Below are 22,871 nucleotides of genomic sequence, written 5' to 3' on the forward strand. Positions count from 1 at the left end.
GTCAGATAGGGCCTGAAGACACACTCCACAGCAGCTGGGGCTGGATTCCATTTCTTGCCTGGGCAAACCAGTAATAGAGCCAGCAAAACTCCTCAGCTGAGGATCCCAATCAGCTAGATCTGTACCCTGCAGAGCTCCCTGGTCAGGTACGCCTAAGATGGGTTTCTGCAGATGAGCAAAACAGCTGCATGGGGTGACTACTTGGGCCACACAGGTACGAACTTGGTCTGCCAAGTCCCACCCCCTTCTCAGTCAGGGGTCAAATTCCCAGTGGTTGACCCATGCACACTCCCCTGCTATCCCTGTGGGGCAAGATCAGAGCAGGGGCTCCCACAAAGCAACCCAGAGTGCTGGGGTGGGGGAGGTCATCTTCACCACGGAGGTCTCTTTCCCCTAGACCAGACAGGGAGGGGGCAGGGAGGCCGTGTGGTCAGTGCGGAATGACTTCCCTCACCCTGCTAACACAGTCTGCCAGGTCTCTGTGAGGCAGGGCTGGGCATGCGCGAGCCTCACCTCCATGTGCAAGGATGCTCTCAGCAGCCTCTGGCGCTTCTACGGTTGTGCTTGTGAGGAGTGAAACCAGGAACTACCATGTGTCTGTCTTGGTGACATCACCCCTGGAGTCCTCCATCTTAAGCTTCCTATTGAACGCCAGTGTTACTCCCACACTTGTCACTCACAGACCTTGCCTTTGCTGATGTTTTTGGTTTAAATCAGGAGTCTACAGAGGCAAACGCCAACATGGGCCTATCCTTGGGGTATAAGCTCTGGTGAGACCTTGGCCAACAGACTCCTGGGAGCCAACTGGGTGGACTTAACTGAATCTAACATCTACAGACATATAACGAATCTCCTTCATGGGACTCATTTAAGTGAGGTGACTTGGGGACTTCAGAATTTTGACCTGGTGTGGGAAGATGTGTTATGAGGTCATTACATTCCTGTAACTAGGACGCATGAAGTTATGAAGGAAAAAGCCTGACTAGCGGTTGCTTGTGCCCATCCTGTGAGAGAACAGTTACTTCCTTCCCCTCACAGTCCTGGAGCTCAACTGTCTTAGAGCTTCTGTGTGGCTCTATGGCTGCGGTGTTATACGAAGGTCATGAGGGGCAGTGGGGAGCATCCGTACCATGGAGAGATGCTGAGTCACCTCCTCCATACATACCCTGTTGAAGCCTGCATGCAGGAGAGGGAGGACTGAGGCCTCTTCTCGGTCACCCGATCTGCAGCAAAGCAGAAAATGCAGTCACTCAGTAGATACAAACCAGGGTTCCTCACACTGAAACATGGAGAGAGAGCAATGAGGCAAGCATAGCATTCGCTCTAACAGTGGCTTCCTGACCAGCGTGTGTCCACGGGATGCACCTGCCTTCCTGGACCCATGTTTGCCTTCCAGATGCAGAAAGAACATGGACAGTCGAGAAAACTCCAGCAGTGTGCCTGAAAGCATCACCACAGGTTCACAAGTGGCCATCCCCAAAGCTGGGCTGCCCCTGAAAGTTGCAACAAATGGATGGGACAAGGTAGGTGCCGTGCTCATCCCAGAACCACTGTCCTTTATGCTGTCCCCAAACCCTCTGGAAGCACAACTGCCAACCCAAGCCCTGGCTGGGTCCAACTCCCGATGTGAAGAAGACAGCTGACACTACAGACTACAACACCCCATAGCCCAGTGCAAAAGAAGTGTCATCAGTAATGCCACACTGGAAGGGGAAAAGAGAAAAAAACCAGATGATGGTTCCTCATTTCATGGGAAGGTTTCCTGCACTGAGCCTATAGCTGGGTCTCAGAACCTCATTTGGGTACAAGGTCTGCTCCTCATGAAGACAGGCTGCATTTCTGCTTCCATCATTTTGAGAGAGAAAGAGTGTCCCTAAAAGAGCCAGCAGGTTAACATGGAGTATGTACTTTGGAAAACAGAGAAGGAAAAGGGAATACAAGATACTGAGTGGAAGAGCGGGTGGAGAACAGAAAGGACAATCCTGAGGCTTGTTTGTGGCTTTCCCCACAGCTTATGCCTTCCCTCCAGGGAAGAGCAGTCCTTCTTGCTTTTCTGCCCAGGAACTCCAGATTCTACCTTCTTCGACTGATAAATGAGGAGGGGCACAAAGAGAGTCCGAAGTTGTTAATAACACTCTATTTCATAAGCTGGGCTGCACAAACTCAGCATTTGTTTTATTATTTTTCTGTGATCTATGCAAAATATTTTATGTTAAAAATAGGAGGAAAAGGGTGGAAAATAACAAGCCATAGCAAGTCCTTATCTGTCAAGGATTTGTAAGCATTTCTGCTACATGACTATAGTAGTTAAAAAAAAAAAAAAAATTGGGTTTCTCTTTTGGGTCTGTGGTATGAGCCAGGCTTGAGGAATATGACACATGGCCAGGTGTACTCCTGGAATCCATGCGCAAGACTTGGACACCCTAGTAACACCTCATGGGAGGTGAGGAAGGCTAAATACACACTCACTCATTCCCCTTGAGACCTCATATCCCATCAGGATCATGAGATACAGAACCAATGGGAACAATTTCTTTCCTTTTCCTTGGCCCAGCGAGAGCCCATGGTAGGAATCAAGTGAAGTGACACAGCTCTTAAAAATACACTCAAGGTGGGGCGCCTGGGTGGCTCAGTGGGCTAAAGCCTCTGCCTTCGGCTCAGTCATGATCCCAGGGTCCTGGGATAGAGTCCCGCATGGGGCTCTCTGCTCAGCAGGGAGCCTGCTTCCTCTTCTCTCTCTGCCTGCCTCTCTGCCTACTTGTGCTCTCTGCCTGTCAAATAAATAAATAAAATCTTTAAAAAAAAATACACTCAAGGAATAATAGGTAAGGAAGAGTGTTTGGTTGGGGTAAAACTTTGAAGCCACAATTTCCTCCTGTACCAATATGGCTTTGGAACGAAGTTATTTCAAATCTCCCTGGGGCCAGGCTTGCCCAGGGGAGACCTCAACTCTCCTGCCTCTGTTGCTGGCTTGTCACACAATCTCTGCCAGCTCCCACAATGGGGCCAAGTCCAAGAGGGTTGTAGGCCCTCATCAAAGGCCTTCTTCTCTCTGAAGCAAAGGATGGCCACTAAAACAAATACAACAATTTGATACTGCAAGGATTCCAATGACTGTAGCTTGTACCAACAACTTTTTTTTTCCTTTTAGGTCTCTCATTTTAAGGGGTGGCCATTTCAGGCGACAGATAGCAGAGCTGCTGCTCATTCCACCACCTCGTACCTACAACCCAATCCTCCTTCTGCTGCCTTCCAGCATGGGCACACATCCTACTGTCCTGCTTCTAGACACAGAACAATCCTGACCCCAACTATACAATCCTTTCCTCCCAGTGTATTTAGTGCTTCTTTGTGCTCATGCTGTCTTTTTTTTCTTCTTTGTGAAAAACAAGCAGCCTCCCACTTCTTTTCTTCAAAGAAAAAAGGTGAGCGGGAACAAGTTCTCCCCAGACATTCCCCTCAGATCTTCTCTTCATTTCTAGCACGTAACGAGCACCCATTTTTTCTTCCCCCTCATGTGTTCCAGTCTGGGTTAAGAGAAGTCAGGTACAACTGACAGAAACCTAAATATATCCAGAACCTTGCAACACAAAAAACAGCCCTGCAAAGGGAGATCTGAAGTTGGTGGTTGTGGGGCCAAGGGCATGCCCACTGCTCGGCGGGCTCAAAGGCTGGATTCCATCAGACACACGTTTCAGAATGAACAGTACCACTGCCAGCTGGGGATGGAGGGGAGCTTACGCTTGTGAAACCACCGCAAGGATCACCGTGTGCTCAGAAGGATTTGTGGCCCGGATCGACCTGCAACGAGAAGGTTCCAAGTCAAACCAGGTGATCTGGGCTTTGTTACACCAAACGAATGCAGAACGTCACATGGAAAAAAATGGCACAAAACCCCATCTTCCTCTCAAGAGAAAGTCTGAAAACCCATGAAGACAACGAAGAAAGATGCCCTTGAAGATTAAGACAATCTCTTTTTTTTTTTTTTTTAAGGAAAAACAAAAAGTGTGGTTTTTTTTGTTTTGTTTTGTTTTTTTAAACGCCTGGGCAGTTGTCCAATGGGTCAGATCTGCCAATTTTCCACTTCAAAAACTGGCAAATTCCACTTAAATTCCATGTTTTCTGACTGAAATTCCATTCCTCAAAGAAACTGGCAGTCCCACAGTTCTCCAGTTATCAGTTTGTACTTAGGGAGCTAACTGCATTGCCTTTTTTTCTCCCTTTAAAACAGCAGAGAGCTTAGAAAGATGACCTTATAATAAAAATTAAAATACTTGCTGGCAGCTGGACCAACCAATTCAGGTTGAAATCTGAAGGAGATACAAGGAGCTGCCTCATTTGTCTTGGTCGTACTGCTGTTTGTGCTGAAACGCCTTCAACAAGCGGGTCATGAACTAGGGCTGGGCCACGTAGCTCTGCAGCCACAGTCCCTGGTGACCCCCGAGATACCACAACCACCTGTGGGTCGCTCATTCCCTAGGAATTTAGCAGGATCAGAACGAGTAAGGATCTAGAATTTGGAGGTCCACGGGTCTCCTTACAACACGCGCTGTTGTGTGCTGTGGCTCCGATTCTGGGTTGTCCCTGTCCCGGACTCATGAACTACATGAACTGTTCACAAAGGGCCACATACTTGAGTCTTAGTACAAACGAGCATGCTTGTGGTGACCCATTTCCTCAGTCTGGACTCGTTTGAGATCTCTGGGAAGAGAACCGTCCTTTCCAAGAACAGAAGGCTCAAAGCAGCTCCTTTGTAACTTGTGAAACAACGTGGATTTGTTGCTCTTGCCTAGCTATTGGCATTTCAGCTCTCCCCCACTTCAACATGTTTGTACTACTGCTCAACTAGAAAAAAACAGCTTGCATTGCTTCATTTTCTTCAACTCTCACATTTCCTGACCTTTTTCAGAAAAGGTACTTTCCCGATTTCCTATTCCTTGAGACCTCACTCTATGTGGGTGGAAGGCTCAGGAAAGCGACCAGCTCTCATCTTCCTGGGAAGTAAAGCCTCTGCTGGAAAATAAATGGCATCTGAGCAAAATCCTGAAGTTCAAGACCTTAATTCAGTGTGGGACAGTAAGAGTTAAGTCAAGACCCCCTTTTCAGGCTAGCATGGACTACTTCCTATCCAGCCACCCCACAGCACAGGTCTTGGTAAGGCCAACATGCCCTTTTTTTCTACCTGAGGGCCTACTGAATTCTCAGCAGAAATAGCATTTACCACCTAATGAAAAAAATGCATCAAGTCGGAGGCTTGCCCTACTCTCTAGGGAAATACTAAGTACTTCTCAGCCTTGTGCAGCCTCTTCCACCCCACTGAGAGGTCAAGGCTACACTGCTAGGCTGTGTTCTAAGGGGTGGGTCTCAAGAGGCTCAAACACTTATTATGAATGTAATGGGGCTGGAGCCCATGCTCCCTTACTTCTTTCAGAACCGGCTTCCATGTTTGGGGTTGCTTCCTGCAGCTTATCTCTTCTTTCTTATTCCTCCAAAGGAACTGGGATGGTCAGGGAGACCCAGAGCTCTTCCCAATTGAGAGGACGAAGGGGGACTGCCATTGGTGGGCAGAGATCCAAGGAAGCATGTCAAGCTAAGGTCCAGGCTTGCTCAAAAATCCAGGGATCTCAGACCGTGGAGGACAGTAACGAATGTCCATCTGCCAGGTGTGTGTCCCTTACTTGTCTTAGGGGGACGTGTACCGACAGCCACACATTCAGGAATCTGGCTGCCCTGAATATAAGCAGTCAGTAAACACACCCCCAGATATACAATCTAGCTTCTGACCTATGCAGATCCCCCACTGTTTTTCTGTGCAGCTAAGACAGAAGTACATTAGATAAAAAAAGAACCCTAAATTTCTTTATATTCAAGGAAGATTGTAAAGCTTAGCTGCTAAATTTTGCCTTTACCCAAATAAAAAGCATTTTTTTTTACACCTGAATCTTGTCTTTAATCATTCCATGCATGCACAAAGGACTGTAGTGCTTCTATACAAAATCACTTAAGGAAATTAAGTCAAGACCAAGAAAAATTAGATCTAGTTATAAAGGATGAATTCTATCCTATAGCTCATCTAAAAAGAAAAAATAATTCTTTTTTTTCCCTTATTATCTCTTACTAAATATTTCTTAGTATTTCTTAATACTGAAAGTACTATCCAAATATTTTATGATACATTTATTCATATATAAAATAATTTCCAAAGAAAATCTTTCTGTGCACAACAGTAAGATTATCTGAGGCCAGTAAGACATTTTAAAATAGGTTCTGTAAGAAAAATTCTTCTTTGAGACACTGAGGAGGATCAAAGAATACAAGGCAAGGCCTCTGATGAGAAATGTCTCTTAATCCAATCATTTCTTGTCAGGATGCCAAAGGATCTAAGAAGCCACTTCCTTACCTTTCATTTCACTTACTAAGATTCAAGAAAATTCTAACTCCGTATGTAATTGGAGTCTGTGCTGGTCTAGCATTTAATTAGTGACCTCTTGCTGTCTAGCTTCAAAGCATTCCACTTCTGCTCAGTGGATCAGTTCATCCACAGCAAACTTTTAGGACTGCATTTATTTATGAACAGGCATGTCTTTCCCCCCGGAGTGCGAGTGTTTCTGCAAACAAGTGGGGAGTTTGGAACCCTGTGAGATTTTCTGCTGCTGTAGGATCTACCCATCTGTGTCAGGCAGGGAGAAATGTATATTTCACACATTTCCCATGTTCATTTGGGGACGGAATAATTAAGATATCTGGTTTAAATCCAAACCCTAACCCTATCATAAAAACTGTGTGAATTTTAATGTCTCTTGCGTGTGTGTGTGTGTGTGTGTGTGTGTGTGCATGAAACAGGAGCAATACTTGGGGGAAAAAAACACCTTGACATTTTCAGAGTTACCCAGCTCGCACCTCTCAATTCCCTGGAACTCAAACATGGAAAAACAGAAACAGTGAGATAAGGAGGAGCTCTAGCTTTCATCACAGAAATCTGCATAGACTGCTTAGAAACATCAACACACATTCTAGAAATACTGGGATGGAACTAAAGCCGTCTCTGAGGGACTGTCATTTTAAGCTATTACGTGAACGTGTAACAAGCATGTTCCATTAGGGAAGGTACCTGCACACTGCTTCCGCGTCAAAGTTTCGCGTCTGTCTGTGATCTATTACGATAATTTCATGATGTTTATCTAGAAAGCATTCAAGGGCTGACTCTGGAGTCCGTGCAATATTGCATCTATAGCCAGCTCTGTCACAGGCCCACCAGAATCCATCACTCTGACTATCTTCCTTTGCAAAGATCAGCAAAACCTGAAATACACACAAAAAAAGCATCTTACAAGCAATCATCATCCTTACAGATTGTTTTTGACACAAGCCTACAGTATACTGGTTAAAAATGTGGTGTCCAGAGAGGAAAGACCTGGGTTCAGATACCAGCTCTTCCAACTGGTTCCAGTGTGTCTTTGCACAAGGTCTTTCCTCCCTTTGGGCTATTGGGTCTCCACCGTCAGAGGTGCCACACTAGCTAGCTCGGAGACCTACATGAGCACGGAGTGGGTGCTCAGTTGTTCGGGGACAGGGGGGCTGGTACTCATTTTTAATTTCCCAATTGGCTTTGTTGTTAAATATATTAAGCGGTGATATTAACAGGATAATTAACACAGCTGGGACTATGGTTCCCACATACACGTTTGTTGCCAAACACATACACTGTTGGCCTCTTAGTACCTAGAGGCCAACTCTCTGACCTTAGCAATTAAATCCCTTTAAAGACACAGGAAAGGGAGGATCTCAAAGGAACTTCATAAACTTTTTCTAATACCCAACCCATGCTGGAATCTGGAAAGAATGACCGTGCAAAGAGAAGCTGATGGAGCTAAACTGAGGAAAACTGGTCTCTTCTTGCCTCAATGAGAAGTGCAGTCCCACTAGAAAGAAGGTGCCCAATTCACTCTGGTCGCCATCACCAGCCCCTGGGCTCCAATGCCTGATTCTCTCGCAGAAAGTCAGACACAGCCTTACCACCACCTGAACTGGTTCATTTATTTGCTTGATCATGGTCTAACTTCTCCACTGGAATGGAGCTTTAGGACCACAAGGAACTGCCTATGTTCCTGCTCTCCCCCACCCACCCACCCCCACTCCTGAGCTCAGCATCAAGCTGCCACTTAGTAGCTGCTCATTAAATATATGGTGAGATAAAGATTAACCACTTGTAGAGTTTCCTGCAAAACACAAAGGGTTTTACTATTACTGCAAACCAGAGGTCCAATAAATGTACTTAATTATCTCAAGAAGTGGATAAAACATTGAATATTCTTCAGTGTCCACTCCTGGTTTCAAGAACTAGCAACAGAAGGGGTTTTCCCCCCTCAACAAGAAAAGCCTTTAAACCAAAAACCAGTATCATTTAAAAAAAAAATAGATTTCATTTATTTGTCAGAAAGAAAGAGCGAGAGAGAGAAAGAGATCATAAGCAGGGAAGAGGAGCAGAGGGGGAGGGAGAAGCAGACTCCCCAAGCACAATGTGGGGCTCCATCCCAGGACTCTGGGATCACAACCTGAGCCGAAGGCAGTCACTTGAACGACCGAACCACCCAGGCGTCCCAACCAGTATCATTCTTGATGATGAAATACAGAGCATTTCACTTAAATTCAGAAAGACAAACTATCCAACCATCACATTTCTAAAATATTTTATTAATTCCAAATTGGCAATATACTGAAAAACAGACACAAAAGTCTAAGAAGCCTAATGCACCCATCTCCTAGCTTCAGCAATAACCAACACTGGGCCGGCCAATCTGGCTTCATTTCTATCCCTGCCCACTTTTCGACTCTAGAGTTAGTTTTCAGCAAAGCCTTCATATCCCATCCTTTCAACCATATGAATCTACTGAAGATAAAGACTGTTGAGGGGCTCCTGGGGTGGCTCAGTCAGTTAAGCATCTGCCTTCTGCCCAGGTCATGATCCTGGGGACCCTGGGATTGAGCCCCATATCCGGCTCCCTGCTCAGTGGGGAGTCTGCTTCTCTCTCTCCCTCTGCCTGCTGCTCCCCTGCCTTGTTCTCTCTCTCTCTCTGACAAAACCACAACACCATTTCATACCTAAAACCTCCCCAACAGCTCAACATCAAAATCTGAATGTATCATGAATGTCACTTGCTTTACATTTGTTTAAATCATTTCCTATTTTCCCAAATGCCCACATTTCCAGAAAAGTGTTTTTCAACAGGATTTTGCCATTTTCTTCTCATGGCTTGAAATCACAACCGTAGTAACGCGCAAGGCAGCCATACTTACTAAGATCCCACCCTCGTCTACCACTCCTCAGTCCAGAGTGCTTCTACGAGTTTGTGACCACAGAACTAACTTCTAGGAAGGAATGGGAGTGGCTCTTCCAAGAGAATTGAAGGGCATCGCCTTAGAGATTGATAATGAAGAGAAAGCCTTCAAATCAAACTATTAATAAGAGAGCTACAGTGAAAGTCAGGTAGAATCAATTGGTTTGTGTGTAAAGTCGACAGCCCTCTACTTGGGGTAGCTATGGTAGTAACAAGAAAAACTCCAGGGGTGCCTGGGTGGCTCAGTGGGTTAAGCCTCTGCCTTCGGCTCAAGTCATGATCTCAGGGTCCTGGGATCAAGCCCCACATCAGGCTCTCTGTTCAGCAGGGAGCCTGCTTCCTCCTCTCTCTCTGCCTGCCTCTCTGCCTACTTGTGATCTCTCTCTCTGTGTCAAATAAATAAACAAAGTCTTAAAAAAAAAAAAAAGATAAACTCCATATACAGAGCCTCAAAGTCAACAAAGGGGAGACCATTTCTTCTCTGTCATGTCTGGCTAAATGAGGGATTGCTAAACAAGAATCTCACCACTTCATGTTTCCTGAATACCATCTGGTCACAATAACGGAAAATACAGTAAGAACACAACTGTACTACCATGTTGAACATTGCTACAGATTAATCTCATATACTTTATGTATCCTCAGAATAGAGTATACCACTCTGGGAAAAATAATGTCGTTATTGAACAAACATTTCCCCAGCACCTGCTATGTTCCAGGCACTGTTTTTAATTGCTTTGAGTACACTGATGGACAGAATAAAGACCCCTTGTCCTGCACAGGTGGAGGGACCAAACCACACAAAATAAGCAAGCCAATGACACAACATGCTAAAAGTGTTACGTGCTATCTACAAACAGCAGGAAGGGGTAGGCAGGAGCCAGAGTGGGTATTGGTAGCAGCATTAAGTAGAGTAGACATGGGTGGCTCAGTGGATTAAACCTTTGACTTTGGTTCAGGTCATGATCTCAGGGTCCTGGGATCGAGCCCCGCATCAGGCTCTCTGCTCAACAGGGAGCCTGCTTCCTCCTCTCCCTCTGCCTGCCTCTCTGCCTACTTGTGATATCTGTCGAGTAAATAAAATAAATCTTTACAAAAAAAAAAAAAAAAAAGTAGAGTAGGCCTCACTAACAAACCAAAAGATGCACAAATGCCTGAAGGAACAAAAAGGAAGCCTAGTCACTCTCTGAAGGGCAAGTATTTGTAGCAGATGGAATGGTTCTATCGGCCCCTACAGTGGGACGTGCACCCAACGTGTTCAAGGAACTCTAAGGAAGCCAGTGTGACAGGGGAGAGGGGGAGAGGGAGAGTCTAGTTCACAGCAGAGGTTTACATCAAGGTAAGGCCATGTCAGGAACTTAAACTTAGATTTCACATGAAAACTCACAACTGACTCAAAGGGAGAAATTGTGTTCTTCAGGTCTTGTTATTTCTCTACCATTCTGATGCTTCGACAGCTACAGCCTTGCTGACCCTGCGGAGACTGGGCCTCTGAGGGTTGGCCAATCTGTAGAGGCAGCAGAAGACTTGCCTAGGAAAGCATCCTTTGAAGGCAAACCAATCCAAAGCCCATACTCTTGCCACATCTTTTAACATGCTTTAATGCAGCCACATCTTTTAACATGCTTTAATGCATGGAACCACTCTCCACCTGCCCTCATCACTAGGACCAAGTACCTAACAACCAGAGACAATGGCTACATCCCAGATTCCCCTGAAATGATTCATGGTAGCCAAACTTGCTTACCCTCCCCCTTATCCATTCCTTCCCACACAAGCTACAGGGGAGGTTCTTGGCCCTATCTTCCCCCTGCTCTCTCCGCCTCCTGGCCAGCCCTGGTGCTGTGTGTGTGGTCCTTCACGGCAAGGCGTGGCAGACTGTTAAGAACTATTTAATCATAGTCCTTTCCTGATCTGTTGGCCTCACTGTACCTGATTAATAAAATCTACATTTTAGAACAGGACTATATTATAAAAGTACTCATAAGAACTTCTTAGGGTAGTATTTAAAATTCTTTTCATTTAAGGGTGATGTATGGAACTTTTCAACCACTGCACTGTCCACTTAAAATGAATCTAACACTGCAATTAATAACGAATTAAAGTTAAAAATTTTTTATTTTTTATATTTTATTTTTATTTATGTTTAAGATTTTATTTAATTTTACTTATTTTTATTTTATTTATATTTATTTACTTCTATATTTATTTATGCTTATTTTATTTATTTGAGAGAGAGAATGAGAGAAAGTATGAAAGGGGAGAGGGTCAGAGAGAGAAGTAGACTCCCCACTGAGCAGGGAGCCTGATGTAGGACTCGATCCCAGGACTCCAGGATCATGATCTGAGCAGAAGGCAGTCCCTTAACCAACTGAGCCACCCAGGCACACTAAAGTAGAAATTTTTAAAATAATATTCTTCCCATTTATAAAAATAAATCAATCAATAAATGAATGAATAAACAAACCTAGTTTTCTTTTTCTTTTTTCCAAAGACTTTATTTATTTGACAGAGAGATGACAAGTAGGCAGAGAAACAGGGAGAGGGAGAGGGGGAAGCAAGCTCCCCGCTGAGCAGAGAACCTGATGCGGGGCTCGATCCCAGCACCCTGAGACCATGACCTGAGCTGAAGACAGAGGCTTTAACCCACTGAGCCACCCAGGCGCCCCAAACCTAGTTTTCTTTTTCTTTCTTTTTTTTTTTTTTTTTAAGATTTTTATTTATTTATTGGACAGACAGAGAGCACAAGCAGGCAGAGAGGCAGACAGAGAGGGAAGCAGACTCCCTGCCAGGCAGAGAGCCCGACGCAGGACTCAATCCCAGGACCCCGAGATCATGACCTGAGCCATAGGCAGCGGCTCAACCCACTGAGCCACCCAGACGCCCCCCAAACCTACTTTTCAATAATTCAACTCTTACATGGAAAATCTACAGGAATAAAAATATATACATTTTAGAGTAAAGTACTATAGTACTTTTTTATAGTACTTTAATTACCTTTTTTGGATGTAATCAGGCTTGGCCTCTCTGTCCCTATCTCCCAGCACAGCTAGGTTAATGACACTCTGTTTACAGAAATTTGGAATTTGAACAAAAGAGACACAAAGGCTGGGAATGGAGACCTGTGGCTCAGTAATAGTAGAGACAATAAAAAGCCTTCAACTCCTGCTGTCAAAGTACTCAGAGATGGTTCACTACCACAGCTTCTCAAGTCCGCCCTGAAATCTACAAAGACAAAAACTACATGAATATGTTTAATTCATTTATTTACTTGGTTGTCAAAGGCAGCTCTTACTTGTAACCAAAGAACAAAACCACGAAGACTTTAAGCACTACAGTCCCTTTCTGTATTTAACTTTGTATTCATCAGTACTTAGTCTGTCAGAGGTGGCCATTTTAAAATATTTACTGGCCATTCACTGAGGCAAATCCAAGAGTATATATTGATGATCTATCAGATAAGAACTGGGGGTAAAAAGTTGATAGGGATGGACATACAGTCTAGTTTCCGCTCCTAGGAAGCAAGCAGGTGAGACAGTCAGGTAAAGATAAACACAATAAATGCACTATGAGTGGTGACCACACAAGGGTATGGACATGATGCTAAAATAAGAATCTAGGTATATAGAAGGAAACAATTTTATCAATGTAACTGCACTGCCATAAACACATCGAAAGAGCAGAAAATCTGATCTGGGGTGAAGCCTGGGACAATGAGGCAACACCTAGATCTGCGTCCTATCCAGGATCAAAACACAAGTATAGGCAATCCTTGCATCACGTAGTAGGGTCAGACGCTAAAAACCACCACAAACAGGTAATCTTAAACAATGGTAAAAATGACTGCCCTAGGACCTTAGAAATTTTTTCCAAACATGAAAACTTTGTGTCAGTTTTAACTGTGTGAAATAAAGTAAAAAGCTTTTTTCAGGATGCTGTAAATTAAAATATTTTCTTTTTAAAAAGAACTCAGTGTAGCGTCAACAGTGTGTGCCTTCTCCAAATCGGATAAATGGAGGATGCAGTGTGTAAGCCTCTTTTCTATGCCTTGGTGTATTATAAAGCCCTAAGCCTGGGTCAGCTCCAGGGTCTTATTCAATATTTTGTCCTCCCCACTTCCCATGCCATGAAATATCGCCCCTGAGTTCCATTAACATACAGTTTTTTACTTCCTCTGTGACATCTCACTCTTTTCACCACAACCACATTCCTCATGGGTGCCGCTCATCACTGCAAGCTGACCTCGCTCCGGCCGCAACAGTGTCAACATCCCCACGGTCAGCCCACCCTCTTCGAACCTCATTTACATTCAACCTCAACTTCCCTCTGGCATTATGAATGTGCATTTCTTTGATGCACTTTCATCCCTGTTGGCCACTTTCCTCTCTTGATGCTCTACCTGCGTACAATGCCACGTGAGACACTGGATGGCTACAGCTACACACTAGGTTGTCTGTGCTTGAGTGGAAGGACAGGTAGGCAAGTACCGATCACGAAGACTTTAAGAAAGGGAATGTGATTGATTACTGGTGGGGCTACACATCTGTCAGTACCACAGTGGTGTGTGGACTCCCGTGTTAGCAACCGAGTCCGTATTTACTGCAATTGCTCAATGAGAACACCAATGTAATTGCAATCTAAAACATGCTGTGGGGATCTGGCAGGATTTCTCTTAACTCTGAAATCTGCACATATTAAAACTGTACAAAGCTAGGGCTACCTCGACTGCTTTTCAAATGTAACTACCAAGACCCCAAACTCCACGCAAGTCCTCTCTCTTCCTGCAGAGAGAGGACTGCCTACAACTGGTTAGAGGTACGGTGTTTTAATCATCTCTCCGTTCTAACTAGAATGGGGAAGTAAGGGCTGATCCAGGGCAGGGCTAAGAGAATCAAGTGCAGAGAGGTAACACACACCACAGGTCAGTAGGGTGGGGGTAAACCAAGGGCAATGACAAGAACAGAAGCTAGGACTCTCTGGACTCCTCTGGGGGTGACCCATCACCCACCCATCCAGCAGCAGAGCCAGACTCCCATCTCCCAAGTCCTCCTTCAGTGAGCTTGCCATGGCTCCCGTGGCTATTCCCCTGCTTTGCTGGAAATCCAGCAAACACAACCGATTCCTTTGACAAGTTTCACCAACAAATGCTGACAAGCACCTTGGAGGAAAGCAATTCTCAGTCTTGGAGAGTCAAATTAGAATGTAACTAAGTTCTCTGGTGAAGGCTAAAGTATGAAAAACATGAAGTACTACTAACTTCTCCTCAGCCGGAAGAACATCAACATTCCTTATCACTATTCTTTATCAGTAAGAATGCCTCTACACAATCTCTGCATGCATTCCCAACATCTGCTATTATGCATCGATTTTCAGAATACTTGGTTTGGCATTAAGCAAATCTTGCTAACAAGCAGCTCCTGGAATAGATCACATGGATAGATTATTTTAGTTGTATCCATACCCTACACCATTGTCAATCTGGGGGAGGGGAGGGATTCATTAGGAACAAATGGTATGAAAGCTTTTCTTAAATGGCCCTAGAAAAGTGATGCTAGTTACAGGTACAGTTTGATGAGAATTTAAGGCCCAGCCATTATGCTAAAAGTACTTTAAACACAGGATCTTATTCAATAACCCTTTAACAATTCTTAGAGGTGTGAATTACCACCAACTTGTAAATCTGGAAACAAAGGGTTAGAATGGATAAGAGAATGGCCTACAGCCCCACAACTATCAATATTTGAACTGAGGTCAGCCTGACTCCACAGCCTGTGTAATCATGTTAGGTTTTTTTGTTTGTTTGTTTTCGTTTTTACTCCCTAAAATATGGGGCCAAAATTCCTACCAACTCTGTAATTTCACGGAACTGGCTAGGCTAGGCAGAAGCTAGGACTTGGCAGTACAGTTAAGGACAGACAGGATGGGATATGTAAGGATAGCTCCCCATGAGGCCACATGAGCTCCAGTATTTAACAGTTCCAGACAATCTGCATCCGTATCATATGGAAGAAAAAAATTTTAAAAGCTAAGTACTGCCTTGGTAGGAAAAGCTTAGGCCACAGCTCTGAGTATCACTTGCAAATCCAGTTGAAAAGCCCAGCTGGAGTGGGAGGACAGGGGAGGACAGCACTCTAGGCAGAAACAATTCTACACATTCAACAAGTAAATACCTTCGAGGCATTGAGGAATAAAAGGCCACATCATTTTGAAATGTTGATATTAATCTTTTGCCTCATAACATTTCCCCTACTTTTAATTTTCTTGCCAACACTGGAAAATAGGACTTTTACTGTGAGTCACAGCCACTCCCCCAGGAGAGAGGTCCTCTATGACACCATGCAGTACTTTTCTCCAACATCCCCCCCCATTCTACTTCTCACACTGCTCCTGCCAGCTCACCGAGGGCGGGCAGAGCCCCATGTTCCATGCCCTGACATGGGCGGAAGTTTCCCTGAGTGAACTTAGAGATGAACCCTCAAAAGCAACCCTATCCTCAAGTGTTCTTATCAACAAGCACCTTGCCAGCCCTGAGCACTCTCGTGGATGTAGCTCATTAACGTTTTCAGCATGCCACTGCACTCACGAAGGGCATTTTTTCCAGGTCAGGGGGAAAACAAAACACAAATACAACGGCTCTAGGACATAGTAGGATTTTTCTAAGAACAGTTATAGTATCAGTAGCAGAAGCATAGAAACACTTAACTTGGTGTCACGGTCCCTGAAGTTGGAGTGTTACAAATAATAGAAGTGACTGAGCAGAACTCTGGCTGGTCAGCAAGCGCTGTGCAGCCTCTCTTCCTTTCTAGCACCTATTACTGCAGCCTTGAACACACAGGTGCTCTGTCCATTGTTTCTGGATGGATCAATGAAACCACATTTCAAAACCACCAAGGAGGAATGACATCATCTGGGGCCAAACTCCTGTGATAGGAATCAGGCAGGGTACAGAGTAGCACTAGAAACATTCGAGCCCTTGCACTGGGTGATGATCTCACCGTGTCTGTTTTGTTATCTCCTAGCTTACGCATACAAACTAAAAATAAATACAAAATTATAGACAACTGTTTTTTCAGTAATGGAGTAGAGCTCTCAGTGGGAATTTAAATCCTACCAAGGACTAAATCACAATTGATAGGACTGAATACAGTATCTCTGTCGCAAAATTTGACTGGCAAATATGCATATTAAAAAATTACTGAAGAGTGGCCACCAAAAAAAGAAAGAAAGAAACACGACCTATTTTTAAAACCAAAAATTCTGAAAATTGCCAATTTGACAGAAAGCAGAAATATAAAGATTTCTGGTTAAGAAGATAGAAAATGTAAAACTAATTGTGTCATTAATCACACTCAATGTAAACAGAATGAATTAACTCATTCGAAGCGAAAAAATCAGAATAGATTTGGGAAAAATAAAAGCTATGTGCTGCTTACAGTATGCATATTTAATATAAAGTTATAAAGAAAAACTGAAAATGAACAGCAAAAACATATCAGAAGAAAGTTAACCAAGAAAAGCTGGTACAGCAACATTACCAACAGATTAAACAATGTAAGGCAAAAGTTCAAAAAGACATCCCATAATAAAAGTGATTGTCACCAGGAATATATAATCATCAAGGACACATAGTAACACCAGAGTCAAACATCATCAAGTATTAGCTGATACCAACAACATAGTCATTGTCATAGAAAACTGAAAAAAATTGGTCAAAAATTAAGACAGAGATAGTCTGAACAGCATAATTAGTAAGGTTGAATTAATTCATGTATATAGAACCTCCTATTCAAATAGAGATATATCTTTAAAAGCTTTTTGTTGTTTATTAATTTCAAAATTGGTTCCATTATTGCTCAAACAAGTTGCAATAAAAAATCACTAACAAAGCTATCAAATTGAATGGAGGATGATACAGTCTTTTCAATAAGTGAAACTAGAAAAACTAGGCATCAATAGGAAGATAAAAATGAGATTTCATGTCCTTTTCATTCCATATAGCAAAATGAATTTGAGGTTGATTATAGATCTAAAATTAATTGTTAAACAGTAGTTTCTAGGGGAAAAAAAAAAAAAGGAAATTATCTTCAGCCTGGGAATAATGGTTCTGAGAATACAACAAGCAAGAACCTTCAAAGAAATGATTAATTAAGTCACATCAAAATTAAATTTTGCTCAAAACCAAAGTTAAGAAAATTTACAGAAGAGCAAGTTTGGAAGAAAATACTCCCAAAATCTGACAAAGGACTTGGGATAAGAGTATATGAAGAATTACAATTTGGTCATGTTTTAAAAGTCAGTCCAATTAAAAATAAAAAGACTTAACCAAACATTCACAAAAGATAAAAGAATGGCCAGTAAGTCAATAAAGTGCTCAACATTATTAATCATGGAGGAATGTAAATTTAATTCACCATAAGATAAAGAGCTAAAATTAAAAGACTGAAACACCAATTATTACCAAAGATTTGGAGTAACCCCAACTCATATTGCTTATAGGAGTACATAACATTAACAACACATTTTGAGAGGACATATAGAAATCTCTTAAAAAACTACATACATCATTGTTTTGGAGTTTCTAGCAAAACTACCAGACAAGTAAAATGAAATAAAAAGGTATTCAAATTGGAAAGGAAGAATTAATGGCATGACCTTGTAGATAGTTCTAAAGAATCCACAAAAAAGTCTGAGAGCTAATACAAAAGCCTGATCAGCAAGGTTCCAAGATACAAGATAAATAAAAATAAACTGTATTTCTATATACTAGCAATGAATAACCCAATAATAAATTAAGAAAATAATTCCATTAGCCACAGAATCAAAAAGAATAAAATATTTTAGGAAAAATAACCAAACATCCAAAACATACAATAAATACTATAAAACATTATTGAAAGAAGAAAATTTAAAGAAAGGTAAAAATCTCTGGATTAACAAATTGGGAGACCAAAATGTGAGCACAGTAATACTTGCAAAATCAATTTATAGACTTATTGCATTCACTTAGGGCATTCACACTTTGAAGCACAGCAATCAGAATAGTGTCATACTGAATATTTACATATGTAAAAAAGACATATTTACACCAATGGAAGAGAACTAAAAATCTAGAGATAAACCTTCACAATTATGGCCAGTTGACTTTTGAGAAACATACCAAGACAATTCAATGGGGGAAAGGATATTCTTTTTAACAAATGGTGCTATGATCGCTCAACATCCACGTGTAAAACAGTGAAGCCCTATCTCACACCACATACAAACATTAACTCAAACTGGACCACAGAGCTAAATGTAGGAGCTAAAAGTCCTTGAAGAAAACAGAGGAGTGTATCTTTGTGATCTTACATTAGGGAACAGACTCTTACATAGGACAGCAAATGACGGTGAAAAAAGAAAAATTTCCTAAGGATGCCTGTAGCCTGATGCCTTTCAAATAAAGCTTAAAAATACCCCCAAAGCAAAGCAGTTATTATGAATGGACACATACATATGTAGAGTAAATATACAAACAGCCAGCATAATTAATTTCCAAGTAGTGGTTACTTCTAGGGATGAGAGGATTTCGGGGTGGGGGGGCAGAAGGATAATTAAGGGTAATTTTTGTTTCTTAAAAAAAAAAAAAAAAAAAACTTCAAACAGAAAAAAAATACTGCTAATATTTGATGAAAGTGGTATGGCGCTACCCATGTACCTTTATGAATATTTGAAATACTTTATGATTAGACCAAATTACATTTTTTAAAGGAATGAGACAGCCTTATCATGATCATTAATTTCCAGGGCAGCACAGGGCAAAAATTAAAGTAAATTAAACTAATTGATCTAAAACTCCACTAATCTCAAGAAATATTCAGGAAATTGCTTTGGGAATAAACACTATTATTAGATCCTTTGTCATTGCCTTTATTCAAAATGGAGAACAAAGTACACGCTCCCAGAATGATCACTGGAATTTTCCACTTGTTTGTATTCTATACAAATAGTTGGGGCTTATGTTTATTTTAGTAAATTCTTTTTTCTCTCTCTACTCCTAAATTTGTTTTCATCAAATTTTCCCAAGCTTAAATTTCTTCCTTTTGTTTTTTTCCTTTCCCTAGATTTGTATTTCCTTTCCTAAGCAACAATAAAACATTATTTTCTTTTCCATTTGCTCATAAACCAAACAGTACATTTCCTTGTTTGGTTTTTCACTTTCAACTACATGTTTGGTTTGCTTACAATTTTTTTTTTTTTGGCATATTCACTTTTCCAAGTACAAGACATGCTTCCAGGTGTTAACAAGCTACTTTTTTTTTTTTTTTTAAATAGGGAAAAGTCTCACTTCTTTAGGTCCATCAGGAAGATGTGCAAGCAAATGGGGATTCAACAATAAGCACTTTCTACTTAAAAGGGTACAAACCCCTCCACGCATGTTTCTCTCAAGGGGCCACGGGATGCTGAAGGCTGTAGGTAGGACAGGTGTCAAGTTTCCGCCATTATTACCATGGCGTGAGGGCCAGAGGCACCCGGCCTTCTCTTCCTAGAGCCAGCTCCCCCTGTGTTACAGAGTCTAGACCACTGCCTGGTTCAAGTCACAGAGGACAACAAAGGGGAGCCTCTTGTCATCTTTTCGACCCAGCCAACAACAATTATCATTTACTGGGATCGTCTACTGCCAAGTAGTCTTCTGGCCACTCAATACAACCTCACTGAACTCATTCCCCATGAGAGAGGGGAATTAGCTCTACTTCATGGACAGGACACTGGGTCAAGAGATCAAGCAATACAACCAAGATCACATAGCTTTGCTATCTGGCTGGAAGGGCCAAGATTCACGTCCAACTGCAGCTCATGGCGAATGCCTGGCCATCTGCCACACACGCCTTCTTCCCTTTCCAGTTGCCCCAGGGTGTGGAGCAAACCGGTTTTTTGGTGGAACAGTTGCTCTCCCTCCCAAGCCACCACGGGCCCTACCAATTCTATTTACTCTCACGACAGGATGATGTCCAAGTCCTCGAGGAAACGACTGGGTTCCTCAAGTATGGCATTAATAGCAACAAGCATTTATGCAGAGGCAAATGTATGCAGTATTTATGTACACATAGGTGTGTCTGCAGGGGCCAGGCTGGCTACTTGCTGTGAGATTGAAAGAGCCCTTCTGAGGGTGCTCCTATAACCGCAGGCTCCAAACACAGAGTCCCACGAGTAACAGAGGCCTACCTGAATTGGATCCTGCGTCAGTCTCATGGGCCCGATGCGCACCTCCGCAGAAGAGACCTGCTAAATAAGCAACAGCACGTTAGGTGTGTCAAGTCCGACTCCAAGCACTGGCAAGTTCTTCCTTACTTAGAATATTACAGGATACTCCTTTGTAGACACTGCAGACAAGGATCCCACTTCCTAACGCGGAGACAGTTTATAAAACATACACAGCATAATCCTGGTTTTGTTTAAGAATACCTACATTTATAGCCACTGAAAATGTCCCGGAGGATATCCTCAAATGCCAAGGAGTGGATTTCAGGTTGTTTTTACTCTAAGTACGTGGATCTTTATACTAAGCAAGCACTGCTTTACCAGAGAAAACTGACGATTACTTTCCGCACACCTACCATGTGCTCAGCACCAAGCAAGGCAGTTCTTACTCTAAAATCTCAAGGAGATGTTTTCTCAAATGTGAAAGCTATAACATTTGAAGAGCTGTTCCTCTACTTACTTCTTAGTTTTCTTATGTCCAGGCTTTCATACGAGGCAGACAGATTATTCTTACCCATGTTTACCATGAATAAACTCATTGGAATTCCCCTTCCTTGGGGGAAGCCCATCCCATGACCGCAAGAGGCAAACGGTGCCCCACGACTCAGTCCAGGAGCTTAGGTGTTGAGCGGCCAACACCATCTAACTGCCTTCCACTCCAAGCATAGAGCCAGTCTTTGTAGTAACTTTGCTTGGATTTCTCCAAGTGACTCTTTCTAGGTAACTGTATTAAGGGTCTTGACCTCACCTCCACAGACCCAATTTTGTTTTCCTCCAAGAGGAAGCCGTCATTTTGCCACGGCTTGGAAGCTCGTCCTGCATTCTACAGACTGGTTGGGCCCCTGTCAGTCAGAGGGAACACCTTCAGCAAGCATACAAGGTCACAGGACTGCAGGTAACTCAGGGAATCAAGGGCCAGAGGATGCTTTTGTCAGTTAACAACAGCAGAACTTTCTTTGAATTCGCATTCTAAAAACTAAGAATTTCCCTTTCTCCTTGCTTCCCTTTTCTCCATGCTTAATTCCTGGTGGGCGTGGTGTGAAACTTCTCCAAAACAGGACTGAACTGCTGATATTCCAGGATCCCTCAACCCCGGCTTCTCTGTGTGAAGCAATCATGCCGGGGGCTTCGGCCTCTCACCAACCCTGCCAGCAGACAGCTCAAAGCCACACAACAGTACCCTTCAAAGTGTTACTGCTGATACCAGCACCCAGCATATACGCACAGCCTTAAGAATGACTCCACTGAAAAACCAGGGATATGAGGCCTCCTGGGTCACTGGGACTCAGCAGTCCATCTAGCATTGGAGCTCTACTCGGACACAGTGTTTATTTCTGAAACAGACATGGTCCTTCAAAGGCAATTTAATTTTTAGTAAAGAATTTTACTAAAAACTTAATAATTAAGAAGTGAAACCAATTTGACACAGTAAGATCAAGTCGACTGATTATCTAGGGTAGACTTTCACTGTCCTTGTGATCTCTCTTGAGTTCACGGCACCCACACACCTAAGTTCCCCTCCAACAAGGCTATAGGTTTTCTCCAGAAAAACTAGCTCCCAAAGGGGTCACCCAGGGGCAGGGAAAAAAAAAAAAATCAATGAAATATGTAATACAAAGTTTAAAAGGAATAAAAAGTGACTCACTTTGGAAGGCGAAGGGACGGGGAAGGATCCCTATTAGAAGGGCACAGACTGCCCAAAAAACAGTTCACTCTTAACCAACACATTTCTATCCAAGTTTGTAAATAACCAAGATGTGGACAAAGTACTTAGAGAAGTACTGTGTGTGTGTGTGTGTGTGTGTGTGTGTGAGAGAGAGAGAGATAGAGAGAGACTGACAGCTCACAATACGTTCCTGATGAAATCTCTCTAGAACAGATCCTGTGAAATACTATAATGACTACTGGCACACAGAAGGCTGGATTCTCTTAAAATAATTCTCATTATGTCTCCTACTCATTAAGGCCCAGAGGATCTTCTTGTATTTCAGCTTTTTCTGTAACTGAATTTAGACAGGGCACAGGTCAAGTCACTTTTTTACACAGGTCTCTTGGGATAAAAGCCCTGAAAAGCAGCATTTATGGGTCCTTATTATCAACCTTAAAAAGGAAGTCAATTCTATTTTCCCTTTATGCTAGGAAATAATGACTAATTAGTAGTAGTTCTGAAATAAAGTCCTTGTGTTGTTGACAACACTGTTAAAGCTCTTCAACTATCATCATTTTTTGTTATGCATTTTATGTCTTTAGAAAACATGAGGTTTTCGTTGGAACTATCGTGTGAGCTCTGTGTGT

The 22,871-nt window shown here is 42.7% G+C and overlaps 1 protein-coding gene across 12 annotated transcripts in view; it reads right to left on the minus strand.

The window, feature by feature from the left end:
• PDE8B (phosphodiesterase 8B) overlaps positions 1-22,871 on the minus strand; it is a 264,788-nt gene that overhangs the window by 106,953 nt on the left and 134,964 nt on the right. For 8 of the 12 annotated variants that reach the window (XM_032335894.1, XM_032335897.1, XM_032335899.1 and 5 more), the window contains 4 exons: positions 20,541-20,600; positions 7,112-7,302; positions 3,742-3,801; positions 1,166-1,223 (listed from right to left, as the gene is read on the minus strand). In XM_032335894.1, the coding sequence (XP_032191785.1) occupies positions 1,166-1,223; positions 3,742-3,801; positions 7,112-7,302; positions 20,541-20,600 (369 nt within the window). The remainder of the gene's footprint in view (positions 1-1,165; positions 1,224-3,741; positions 3,802-7,111; positions 7,303-20,540; positions 20,601-22,871) is intronic. The other 4 variants (XM_032335903.1, XM_032335895.1, XM_032335898.1 and 1 more) reach the window with 1 other exon arrangement.

This window comes from Mustela erminea, chromosome 3 (assembly GCF_009829155.1).
Source record: "Mustela erminea isolate mMusErm1 chromosome 3, mMusErm1.Pri, whole genome shotgun sequence".
Lineage (NCBI taxonomy): Eukaryota > Metazoa > Chordata > Mammalia > Carnivora > Mustelidae > Mustela > Mustela erminea.